This window comes from Wolffia australiana, chromosome 20, assembly GCF_029677425.1.
Source record: "Wolffia australiana isolate 7733 chromosome 20, ASM2967742v1".
Classification (NCBI taxonomy): domain Eukaryota; kingdom Viridiplantae; phylum Streptophyta; class Magnoliopsida; order Alismatales; family Araceae; genus Wolffia; species Wolffia australiana.
In genome coordinates this window covers 7,193,985-7,207,252 of record NC_135854.1, presented here as the reverse complement: position 1 = coordinate 7,207,252, position 13,268 = coordinate 7,193,985, and the positions used below count along the sequence as shown (strand labels likewise).

The following is a 13,268-nucleotide window of genomic DNA, read 5'->3' as shown; positions in this document are numbered from 1 at the left end:
TTGATTGGATACTCATCGAGTTGATGGATAAAGATATTACAGAAGAGTCACCGGATACTAACATTAGAAAGACGTAATTTCCATTCGTCGCGGGAGGAAGAGGGGGAATAGAGGGAGAGAAGATTAAGGAGCATCAAGCCCTCTCCCCGCGGATCCTACGAGCGAGCTGGATGTCCTTGGGCATGATGGTGACGCGCTTGGCGTGGATGGCGCAGAGGTTGGTGTCCTCGAAGAGACCAACGAGGTAGGCCTCGGCGGCCTCCTGCAGCGCGGAGACGGCGGAGCTCTGGAACCTGAGATCGGTCTTGAAGTCCTGCGCGATCTCGCGGACGAGGCGCTGGAAGGGGAGCTTGCGGATGAGCAGCTCGGTGCTCTTCTGGTACTTGCGGATCTCCCTCAACGCTACGGTTCCCGGGCGGAAACGGTGGGGCTTCTTCACGCCGCCGGTCGCCGGAGCGGACTTCCTCGCCGCCTTCGTGGCCAGCTGCTTCCTCGGCGCCTTCCCTCCGGTGGACTTGCGAGCGGTCTGCTTGGTACGAGCCATGGCGAGATCTCCGAGAGAGTTCCAACTGCTGCGATTGCCGAGTGCTGGGAGGATTGCGAGTGGAGGGGAAGGGAGGAGGGTCCTGCTTTTTATAGGGAGGAGGAGTTGTGGGCGGGAACCGCTCGTTTCAGCTGTTTCAAATTTTTGGTGCGGAGAAGCGCGCGTTGTTCGTCGGATGAGATCTAATCGACGGTTGAGATTGCTTTAAAGGTACAGCACGCGGATCGCGATCCGTGAAGGCGGGCTGGAAATTAGGAATCGGGAAAATTGGCTAAAATCCCGCTAAAACCAACCTTTCTGCTACTTTATCGGTAGAGAAAATACTTTTAAAAGATTTTTCTTATAATGTAGATTTTAGCGTGCACCTAATGAACCCCTTTCTCAAGTTTGTATTTTTTTTTCTAATAAAATCGGCTCGGAACTCGATCTTTGATTCAAATATCTAGCCTTCTCAAATCGTGACCTTAAAAGTGGGATTTGGATAAGCATTTGAGCTTAACTCTGGCTTTAAGTCTGGGTCTAGGGCACTACGTTCTTGCTTGATTTCCACACTTTAGACTAATCAAATATATGAAATTTTTCAACCAACTACCACTTGATGGGTTATTGATTTGTGCTTAATTTAGCAACAGCGTATATTTTTTTTGCTTGAATTACTTCTGTATGTTGCTTGAATCACCCAAATTTTAATATTGAAGTATACTGATACCTTTATCTGTTAGAGGGGCTACTATCCTAGCTTAATTCCAAGTGATATGATGGTATTTGAGAAATATTATTGTTTACTTATCACTCTTAAAATATTCAAGATTCCCACTATATGGAAACTTAGTCACACGTTCAAACACTGTTAATAACTGTAATTGTCTGTTCGTGTTTCCTTTTAATCGACCTCTGTTTGATATGTTGTGTGACAAATACATAGTGTTCAAATCAAATTATAGTTTCTACATCTATCGCTGGCGAAATAATGGCACATTCATCTCATTAAGCGTAAATTTTTGTCCAAGTCTAACACGAAACCATGATCATGTGGCATGGGCCACTTAGTGCATAAAAATATGAGATTAATTTCACAGATGAGAATTCATGTTTTTATTTTTTCCCAATTATTATCAAACTGAAGCTGTGAAACCTTCTTTTTTGAATGTATAGCGTAAAAACATTTAAAATATACGCATAATTTTTAATCAAATCAACTCGGAGATTGCATCGATGACTGGATCAGAAAAAATATGACTTTCTACATAGCAGGCTAGCCGTGCTCTATATACATGCTCTTACTAAGTTAAGATGTGTTGTCAAGGCTTGCTTCTTACAGTTATATTGATTATTTGACAATAAGAAATACTCCATGGAATTGCATCACAATGTTATCTGTTCGTCGTATGTGTTATAATATAAGTATATGTGGAAAACAACATTTGAATGAAATGACATTGATAAGGTAATAAAATTCATTGTAATGTATTCTACATGCAGCTCCGGGCACTCATCATGTGCGCACACGTGTGTATATATATCAATCACATACAAACTGTCCACCTCTTCAAATGATGACAAACGAAAACAAGTATAGTAAACAAAAGAGAGAACAAGGTGGCCATTACTAATGTGGCATAAGTCAATTTCTTCAAATTACAGTACAATGAAGTTACAGTGATATTTAGAAACTACTTTCACTTTATCGCATATCATCATAAGGTGGTCATTACTTTTATTGTGTATTTTTTTTTGTTTCATTAAATGATAATATATTTCTTGTAACACCGTATCATCATAACATGGTGACATTACCAATAGATATTACAAATTATTTTCAAATTTTATGAACAACAGTCGCCAAAGCAAAAGGAATGCGATGTGGGACATGATAGTCGAATTCATGAAATTGTTAAATTAATACCAAATGATATTAACACAATATTCCTTGACGGTGATTTGAATTGGTTTAATCGTGTGGAAGGGAATGAAGTTAGTGATGTAGGAATTTAACCATGATATTTAGGGAATACCCATGATATCCCTAACTTTATGGAAGTAAAAGAAACAAAATACCCAATAAAATTTTAGCACATGGATTCAGAAGTTCAACAATCAATAAGATCAATTCAACAATTGTAATGAACAAACAATTATCTAAAACTTAAGGCGTCACAAGGTACCTTGGAGAAGGGAACCAATGGTTTGATTGGTTGATGTTGAATGGCCTTACTTGACGTTTATCTGCAATTACACCAACAGGTGTGAATAAGAAAAGGGGAAGGTGTGGGAAGCGGAAATAATGGAAGTGAACTATTTGGTTGACAACTGAAATGTTGATGTGTAGCATGAGAATGATAGAGGTGAATTGTGAAAATCTAGCTCACAAGGTAGATGGGATAAGACTTGCGAATGGACGAAGATATGAAGAGGGGAGAAAATGAGAGGTAAGATGGATATTATGATGGAAATATATGTGGCCAACAAGCCAATCACACATTCCATACATCATTCTATGTTCACTAATAGAATTTACTAATTATAGTGCAAATGTGATGCTTAAAATGAAGTCCACGAGCACGTGCTCCGACTTAGTAAATTATGATGACATCGTAATACCGACATCTCTAGTATTTGAGCATGCCTTCTAAATATTCAGATTGGAAATATATGTGGCCGGCAATCAAATCACACATTCCATACATCGTTCCATGTTCATTAACATAACACATTCCTTATAGCGCATGTGTGATGCTTATAATAAAGTCCCCGAATACATGATTGTACTCCATAAATTATGATGAGATTGTAATACGTAGATCATTAGTCTTTAAGCATGTATTTTAGATATTCCTATTCAAAGGATACTTTAGAAGGGCATCAAAGTGTCCATATATAACAACCTTATCGAGCATCAAGCATATGATGAGTATGGTCATTCTTGTAGACATTTGTGTGTAGACAATAAGGATAGATAATGTATTCTCTTTAGGAAAAAGAGTTCATGGAATTGATTCGTGCGAATCCCTGAATTGTGTTATACCATATTGTCAATCAGGTTGATTCACGTCACAGTTGTGTGAGTGCTCCTCAGGTTGGAAAAACCAAAGACGTCTTATGGACGGAGAACTGTACTTTGACTATGACATACGAGCCTCTAATCATGAGATTCTAAACCATCTTAGTTCAAGTGCATCAAGAAGTTCACGAAGACAATTGAGTGGTCAAGATGAGATTTTCCAGTCTCAGTATAAGTTGGGACAGCTCAAGGAAGACGATGTGATGAAGTCATTGGCCAAGGTAGTGAAATATCGGAGAAGAGTTCTCTGATGGTTTTGGAATGCATTAATTATGTTGATCATACCCTAACTCATCCTAGGAGCATCAAGTGGACGAGGGATTAGATGTACACGGTAACCAATGATGACCAGCTTCTATGAGGAAGTCGATAGACACTCCTTTATATCTTCTAGAGCACAAGGTGTACCTTGGTACCCCACAGCTGGAGATTCAACCTATTGATTGTGTTAAGTCAATTTGATATTAATTAATTTATATGATGATATCGTTAATTAGGTTAAAATGCCAATAAATAATATTTTGCCTTTAAAGTCATTAACTAGACTAATACATGGGCTTTGAGGGTCACACACAAATGATATTTGGACGTTGGAAGATATACTTAAACTTGGAGGGTTTTTATGATAAATAACCACTCAGGATAAATAGTGAAAGGCCCTAAACAAAGTTCACCTGCGTTAGAATTGGTCAGGAACCTTCCACTTCTTCTCCCTTCTTCCCATGGCTCCTTTGCACTCCCAATGCGATCGGAACGACGTAATGATGGCGACGAAGGTTGACTAAGGATCATCAATGTGAAGGAGGATATTCGATGTGTCGAGGACCATGTGGATATGTCTAGAGGCTGCACGCATGATCATCTTGACATGTCTCACTCGAGGTCCAAGAAATCATGGATGCGATCCATGCAAAAGTGATTCATTTCATGTTTTATCGATGTCATTTGGTTCCATTTAAGTATTCCATTGCGTATCATTTTGATTTGTTCATCCATATCTAGGCCCATAGAACCCAACAATTGTGGGGATGAAGAGATTGTGTATGGCCAATGAGGTCAAGGGTTGGATGTTGGTAAGATGATGGAGGAAGATGAGGTTTGGAAAAACGGATGGAAAAAAGGTTTGGTAACATGAGAGGAGCTGATCAATGTTGAAGTCGAGATGCTGCAATAGCTATTTCCACTACCATTAATTAATGCATTCCAAAACATGAGAGGAGCTAATTTACATTATTGAATTCCAAACCAAATTAGCTCGCACTTTAAATTTTATATGTTGTCATATATTATCAACGAGGGTGATAGGACCTTTGAAGTTTCCTTGCTTCATAATTTATAATCCCACGAAGGAAGCGATGTCGTATGAATGGTGACCCATCTGTTATGTAGTTTTTTGTGGGGATGTGATGATGTGTTTTAATGTAAGAGTTGATTGAGAGAGAGGGGGATCGAAGAGATAGAGAGAGAACCCGATGGAAATGCCTTAACGGCCAGGGTTTCTCTATGATATGTCCTCCCCATAACGTGGGGAGGTACTTATAGGGATTACATAATAGTGGGTGGAGCCCACTAGAGAGAGAGAGAGGAGAGAGTGAGGAGAGAGAAAACTCTAACACTAATACTCTAACACTCCCCCTCAAGCTGGAGCGTGGAGATCAAACATGCCCAGCTTGGATCCCATGGTCTCGTATGCCGGTCCAGGTAGGGCCTTGGTGAAGATGTCTGCCAACTGATGAGCGGAAGCAACGTGTGAAGTGGCAATCGATGTCTGTTCACGATGTACTGTCGGATGAAGTGGCAATCGATCTCAATATGCTTCGTCCTCATATGGACCGTCGCATTACTGGCGATGAAGGTAGCAGCCATGTTATCACAATACATCTTCATTGGCTCTTCGGGCGGAAAGCCAAGCTCGGTGAGGAGTGTATGCAGCCACAACATCTCTGCCGTGGTGTCTGCCATGGCTCGATACTCAGCTTCTGCACTAGAGCGCGATACGATAGACTGCTTATGGCATCGCCAGGTAACCAGGTTACCTCCAACATAAGTGGCATATCCACCATGAGACTTCCGGTCCTCCTTGTCGCCCGCATATCCGGAGTCAGAGTAGGCCTCGATGCGCAGATGACCTTGTCGTCGATATAGTAGACCTTTCCCAGGAGCTCTCTTGATATACGCCAGAATCCTGTAGACTCCCTCAAGATGGATAGAACGGGGGGCCTGCATGAACTGGCTCAACACGCTAACCGCATAGGAGATGTCCGGGCGAGTCAACGTGAGGAAAATCAGCTTCCCCACAAGTAGACGATAGAGTCCTGTGTCCTCAAGAAGTGTCGTGGCATTGTCCCACCAGTCAACATTGAAATCCATAGGCGAAGAGGCCGGCTTGCACCCCAACATCCCTGTCTCCTCCAGTAGGTCAAGTGCGTACTTCCGTTGGCAGATGGCCATCTGCCCCTGACGATAAGCAATCTCAAGTCCGAGGAAGTACCTGGGTGGAGACAGATCCCATGTCACGAAGTACTGAGATAGATACGCCTTGGTTGCAGCAACCGCGGCTTCATCACTGCCAGTAATGATGATGTCATCGACATATACGGCCAGGACAACACATCCATGCGGGGTGCGTTTCCGCATAACGGTAGGATCTGAGACGGTGGAGACGAAGCCATAAGAGAAAAGTAGCTGGGAGAACTTGTGGAACCATGCGCGAGGGCTTTTTTTCAAACCATAGATGGCCTTCTTGAGGAGACATACCTCAGACGACTCCCCCTGAGCAACATACCCAGGAGGTTGCTCCATGAACACCTGCTCGTCCAAGTCTCCGTAAAGAAAGGCATTGGAGACATCCACCTGATGGAGAGGCCAGGACTGATCCAGAGCGATGGAGAAGAGAACACGAATAGAGCTGAGGTGTGCCACAAGAGAGAACGTCTCATGATAGTCAAGACCATAAGCCTGAGAGAAGCCGCGAGCCACGAGGCGCGCCTTGTAGCGAGCGATGGAGCCATCCGGATTGTACTTGAGGGAGTACACCCACTTGCAGGAGACGACATTGGCATCAGTAGGACGAGGAACCAATGTCCAGGTCTCCCGCTGGATGAAGGCAGCATACTCCGCGTCCATCGCCGCTTTCCACGCCGGAACCTGCAAAGCCTCTACATACGACTTGGGAATCGACTCAGTTAGGACGGCAAGGGCAAAGGACTGGTAGGAGGGAGAGAGGCGGGTCGGGGAGACATGGTTTGCAATGGGATGCTGCGTGCACTGTCAAGTGCCCTTGCGATGGGCAATAGGGATGTCGAGATCGGAGCGTGGGAGAGGAGAAGGAGGCAGTGGTGGAGGCGAGGAAACCGGAGGCGATGGGGGCGATGGAGACGACAGGGAAGGTGGAGATGGTTCTGATGATAGGTCGGAGGGTAGTGGTGCAGGGGTGGAGGACGCAGCGGGCAGAGGCGCCGAGAGGGAAGGAGGAAGGGCGGGAATAATGGTGTTGGATACAGGAAGGGAAGAGGGTAAGGAAGATAGTGCGGGCGAGGAGATGTCACCATTAGACTGAGTAGGGGCAAAGTAGGGCACGTCCTCGTGAAACGTCACATCAGCAGAGGTAACATAGTGGTGGCGATCGGGAAAGTACACGCGATATCCCTTCTGATTCCGAGCGTATCCGACAAACACACCTTTTTGCGCGCGAGGAGCCAGCTTGGAGAGTCCCGGCGTATGATCCTGAACAAATGCCGTGCAGCCGAACACCCTCGGGGGTAGAGAGAAGAGATCGACCTCGGGTGTCAGTCTCTGAATGGGAATGGCACCCCCGAGAGCAGCAGAGGGAAGTCGGTTCACCAAGTAAGTGGCGGTCAGTACTGCATCAGACCAGAGGTACTGAGGCACCTTCATAGTAAGTAGCAATGTGCGTACCATGTCCAGGAGGTGCCGATGCTTCCGTTCTGCGACTCCATTCTGCTGCGAGGTGTACGGGCAGGTAGTCTGATGAACTATGCCGTGGGTTAGGCAGAGCTCCTCAATCGCCTTCTGAGTGAACTCAAGCGCGTTGTCCGTGCGGAGGACTTTCACCTTCGTGTCATACTGGGTAATGATCTCAATGAGGAAGTGCTGGACACGAGAGAGAACCTCCTTCCGACTCTTTAGAATGTATGTCCAACTCGCCCGTGTGTAATCATCGACGAACACAATGTAGTATCTCCCTCCGGTTGGGGATGGAGCCTGTGCGGGGCCCCAGACATCACAGTGGACCAAATCGAACGGACGATGGGAGGGTGGTCCCGTGCGCGATGGATATGATGAGCGATGGTGCTTCCCTAGTTCGCAAGACTCACAATGAAAATCAGATAAGTGTAACCATGGTAAGGTTTCTTTAAGCTTTCCAAAACTGGGATGCCCCAACTGGCAGTGCCACAAAAAGGAGTCATTAAGAGAACCAGAAGAAGCATAAAGTGCAAAAGGGCTTGAAGTCCCGAAGAGGGAGAGTCAGCCACCAGTTCGTAGATGCCGCGTCCATTCTCACGGCCCAGTCCAATCCTCCGGCCCGAACCGAGATCCTGGAAGATGCAGTGATGAGGAAAGAAGAATACACCACAGTGGAGTGCCTTAGTGATCGCACTGATGGACAACAGGTTCGTAGGGAAGTCAGGGATATACAGGACATTCTGCAAAGGAAGGGAAGAGGTGGCATGGGACCGGCCAGATCCAAGGACGGGACAAGATCGTCCATCAGCAATACGGACATCAGGAAGGGAGGTGTCGGGACGATAGGAGGTGAGGATAGATGGGGAACCGGTCATATGGGAGGATGCCCCTGAGTCAATAACCCAAGAAGTATTTAGAGGAGCAGGGACAGATGGCGTACCTGGAGAGGATCCACGTCCCCCGGCATATGAGGCTAAGCTGCTAGCCAGTGACGCGAGGCTGGCGGAGGGCGCCGGGGTCGGATAGAGTGATGAGGCCCGTGACGCTTGAATGTAGGCCAGCTCCGAGGGAGATAGTGCGAGGCTGACCGTACCCGCAGCCGAGGAAGTGGTCGAGGAGGATCCGCCAGCGCTAGATGAGGTCGGAGATGCCTTACCTCCAGTGGCAGCCAGAGCCCAAGAGGGCTTCCCAAACTCCTTCCAGCACTTCTCGGATGGATGAGACTGTTTCACGCAATATTTGCAGGGTGGATAGGAGTTCCGGGTCTTCCTGGACGTCGCGCCCTTCCCGGATGCCTTGGGAGCTCCTCCTGATGCAATGAGAGGCGAGATCTCACTGGGCTGCGCTGTCAGGGAAGGGGGCAGATTGTCCTGCACTCGAAGTGCGGCTGCGAAAATCTCCTCTGTGGGCAATACTCGGGGTCCACCAAGTACCTGTCCTCGAATCATATCGGCCAGCTCTGGACGTAATCCGCTGAGAAATGCTCCAGCTCGTAGCTCGTCGCGGTAGCGAGTTAATACATCGAGGTCCAGAATCAAAGGCTGATAGACGTCGAGGTTAGTGAAGATGGCCTCGAATGCCCCGTAATAGCTCTGTAGGCTCCGGGTCCCCTGGCGACAAGCAAATAGCTCCTCATACAGACGAACGGTCCTGCTCACGTTGCTCTTGTTGGCGTACATCGTCTCCAACTTGAGCCACAGAGCCCGGGCAGGATGAGTCATACTGAGTGGCTCCATGATATGAGTCGCCACACTCGAAATAAGCCATAAACATACCGCGGACTCCAGCCTGCTCCACTCCGGGTACTCTGGATCCGATTCCTCAGGAGGAGGATCGGTTAGATGATGCCGAAGGCTGTGAGCGTTGAGGAACTCCAGGAAGGCGCCCCTCCATGGTCCATAGTTTGACCCGTCGAAGACATATGCTGGCCTGGTGAGAGCGGTCACGATGGAGTGCTTCCCTGGATGAGGAGGCGGGCCTGATGACGACTGCGTGGCCACGGAGGAGGATGAGATCGCGGTCGACTCGGCCATATTGGCTGATCGGTGAGGGGAGAGAAGATAAGAGGGTTGACCAGAAAGTCAACTCCCACCGGAGAAGGAACCGACGGCGGCTGGAATTGAACAGGCGGCAGCAGATGAACCAGCGACGGCAGCGATGGACCGGCGGCGAAGACGATGCAGATACCGGCGAAGACGATGCAGATACCGGCGAAGACGATGTAGATACCAGCGGAGATAGGCGACGCTGCAGGAACCGGCGCTGCAGATGGGCGGCGCTGCAGATGGCGGAGGAGATGATGCAGGAGCCGCCGGCGATGATCGATCCTCTCTCAATCAGCTCTGATACCAAGTTGATTGAGAGAGAGGGGGATCGAAGAGATATAGAGAGAACCCGATGGAAATGCCTTAATGGCTAGGGTTTCTCTATGATATGTCCTCCCCATAACGTGGGGAGGTACTTATAGGGATTACATAATAGTGGGTGGAGCCCACTAGAGAGAGAGAGAGGAGAGAGTGAGGAGAGAGAAAACTCTAACACTAATACTCTAACAGTAAGATTTCTAATTTTATGGAAAATTATCCACATTGTACATGTTCTTCCTCGTGAGAAAAGGGGTCTTATACAAATATTTATTCCAAAAAAGGTCAGATCACAAATATCCCCCAAGACATCATATAGCTGTTGGGTTCTAGAGGTCTTGACATGGATGAATAAATGAAAATGTTTCACAACGGAAGACTTGAATGAATCGAACGTCATCAACAAAAATATTGAAACGAGTACCTTTACATGGATCGCATCCGTGATTTTGTTGGATCCTGGAGTGAGACGAGTCAAGTTGCTCGCGTGTGCAGCCTCTAGACGTATCCACACGATCCTCGGCATGTTGAATCTCCTCCTTCTCCTTGACAAGCCTCGTTCTACCTCCACCGTCGTCGTTACGTCGTGCCGATCACATCGGGCATGGAGAGGGGGTGTGGCGAGAGTGGAGAATAAGGGGAAGGCCCCTGAACAATTCTGGCCTGGGTGAATTTCGTTCAGGGCCTTCCCCTATATATACTAAGTGGGTATTTTCATGAAAACCCCCAAAATTTAAGTATATCTTCCGATATCCAAAAGCTCATTTGCTTGTGACCTTCTTTGGCCATGTATCAGTCTAGTTAATGACTCTAGTAGCCCAATAACCTTGATTGGCGTTCCAAATTAATTAACTATATCATCATATAGATTAATTAATGTCAGATCAATTTAACCCAATCTATAGGTCGAGTCTCAGACACGTAGGGTGCCAAGCTACACCTCGTGTCCTAGAAGATACAAATGAGTGTGTATCGACTCACTCAGGGAACCTGTTCGTCGTCGGTTACCGTGTACGTATAATCCCTCATCCACTTGATGCTCCTTAGACGACTTAGGGTATGGTCAACTGTCAAACCCTAATCGATCATCCGAGTAAGTACTGATGCATTCAAAAATCATCATAGAACTCTTCTCCGATATTTCACTGCCTTGGCCAAGGACTTCACCACATCGTCTTCCTTGATCTGTCACCTCTTATACCGAGGGTGGACGATCCCATCTTGATCACTCAATCCTCTTCGTGAACTCCTTGATGTACCCGAACTAAGACCGTTTAGAATCCCATGATTAGAGACTCGTTGGCCATAGCTAAAGTACAACTGTCCATCCACAAGAAGTCTTTGGTGTCTCAGATCTAAGGACCACTTACACAACTGTGACGTGAATCAACCTGATTGAAAGTTTGGTATAATACCATTTAGGGATTTGTACAGATCAATTCAGTGAACTCTTTCCACTAAAGAGCACCCACTATCTATCCTTAGTGTCCCCACACTAGTGGCTATGAGAACGTCCTTACTCATCATATGAGTGTGGCTAGATGGTGTTATTCTATCCGGATACTTTGATGTCCTTCTCGCGTATCTTTCGAATAGGCATGTTTAGAACACATGCTTAAAGATTAGTGATCTCCATATTATGATCTCATCATAATTCATTCAGTCCGATCATATATTAATGGACTTCATTATAAGCATCACACGTGCACTATAATGAATATGTTCTATTAATGAACATGGAACGAGATGTGGAATGTGGGATTGGCTTGCCGGTTGCATATATTGCCATCAATAGCAACACGTGTTTGGACATGTGAGCCTCATGTACCTCTCAAACTTCTTTATTGTACAAATAACCCCCCCAATAAATCAATTGTCATTGTATGATTGGGGACACAAGCTTGACACGCCTCTCTAACTTATGCAATGCACACAACCTACGATATAATAATGAGTGCATGATCCTCTTTGATTTATGTAGAGATCTGAAATTCATTAATCAAGGAGCTTTTGAATCAAAATATTCAAGTCGCGGTATAAATAAACTAAAATGCTTCAATGTCCTTAATATACTAAACGTTCTTTCATTGAATAACTTGATTGACTTGATCATGAGTAAGCGGACAAATGATTATTAAACCTTATCCATTCTATTGTGGTGACATAGTATTTGAAATATATCGATAGGAAATGCACAAGGCTCTTCTTAAGCCCACGTAATATTCTCTCACCCTTTCCTCATGATGAAAATATGCGTGACTTACAAGCTAATCACATATTACATGCCTTGTTCCATGTTCATGAATACGATGTATTCATTACAACACACATGTGATGCTTGTAATGAAGTCCATGAATACGTGATCCAACTTCATGAATTATGATGGTATCACTAGTCTTGAAGCTGTGCTCTCAATCTTCCCATTCCAAGGATACTCGAGAAGGACACTAAGGTATATATATAGAATACCACAATCTAGTATATCGTGTATGATAAGTATGGCATATCTCGTAACCATTAGTAAGGAGACACTAAAGTATATATTGGGTGATCTTTAGATGGAAAAGTTAAGTGGATTGAGTCGTACGGATCCCTAAGTGGTGTTATACCGAATTCCCAAAGAAATCGATTCACATCACTATTGTGTCAATGGTCATTTAACTTGAGATACCAAAAACATATCGTGGCACATAATCGTACTTTAACCGAAGCATATGATTTTCTAATCATAGAATTAAGCAAGAACTTCCTAATCGTAGAATTCACAAGAAGTTCCTAATCATAGAATTCACCAAGAAGTTCATAATCATAGAATTCACCAAGAAGTTCGTGAAGACGACTGAGTGGTGAAGACGGGATTGTCGGCCCACGATATAAGATGAGTTACCTTAAGGAAGACAATGCAATAAAGTCCTTGGCTAGGGTAGTGGAATTTAAAAGAAGATTTCCCTGATAATTTTAAAATGCATCAATACTAGCTTTGATGACCGATTATGGTTTGATAACTGACCAGATCAAACATCATCCAAGAATGTCAAGCTAATGAGGGACAACACATATATTATAACTGATGGCAGAGTAGTTCCACGATTTAGGCTATACATACTTGTTTGTAACTTCAAGATCACGAGGTGTAGCTTGACACTCCACGGCCTAGAAACTCGAGCTATTGATTAGCTTAAATCAATATGTCATTAATGAATCTATATGATTATACAACTAACTGTTTTATAAGAATATAAAGGTTATTGGGCAACTAGAGTCGACAACTATATTGATACATGGGCCTAGAGGGTTAGACAAATGGTTTTTTTGGATGTCGTGAGATATGATCAAAGTTTGGGGTTTATGTAAAGTACCCGTCCAATATAA

General features: G+C 45.0%; 2 protein-coding genes across 2 annotated transcripts; both read right to left on the bottom strand.

The window, feature by feature from the left end:
• On the bottom strand, positions 1–614 carry LOC144716304 (histone H3.2). The gene has a single exon (XM_078591422.1). The coding sequence runs from the start codon at positions 542–544 to the stop codon at positions 134–136; it is 411 nt and encodes a 136-aa protein (XP_078447548.1). The 5' UTR covers positions 545–614; the 3' UTR covers positions 1–133.
• A 6,261-nt stretch (positions 615–6,875) lies between these two features.
• LOC144716056 (uncharacterized) lies at positions 6,876–9,565 on the bottom strand. The gene is made up of 5 exons (XM_078591070.1): positions 8,473–9,565; positions 8,265–8,421; positions 8,102–8,164; positions 7,943–8,009; positions 6,876–7,829 (listed from the first exon to the last, which is right to left on the bottom strand). Exons 1-5 carry the CDS (start codon positions 9,563–9,565, stop codon positions 6,876–6,878), a joined length of 2,334 nt encoding a protein of 777 aa, XP_078447196.1.
• Positions 9,566–13,268: the final 3,703 nt, after the last annotated feature.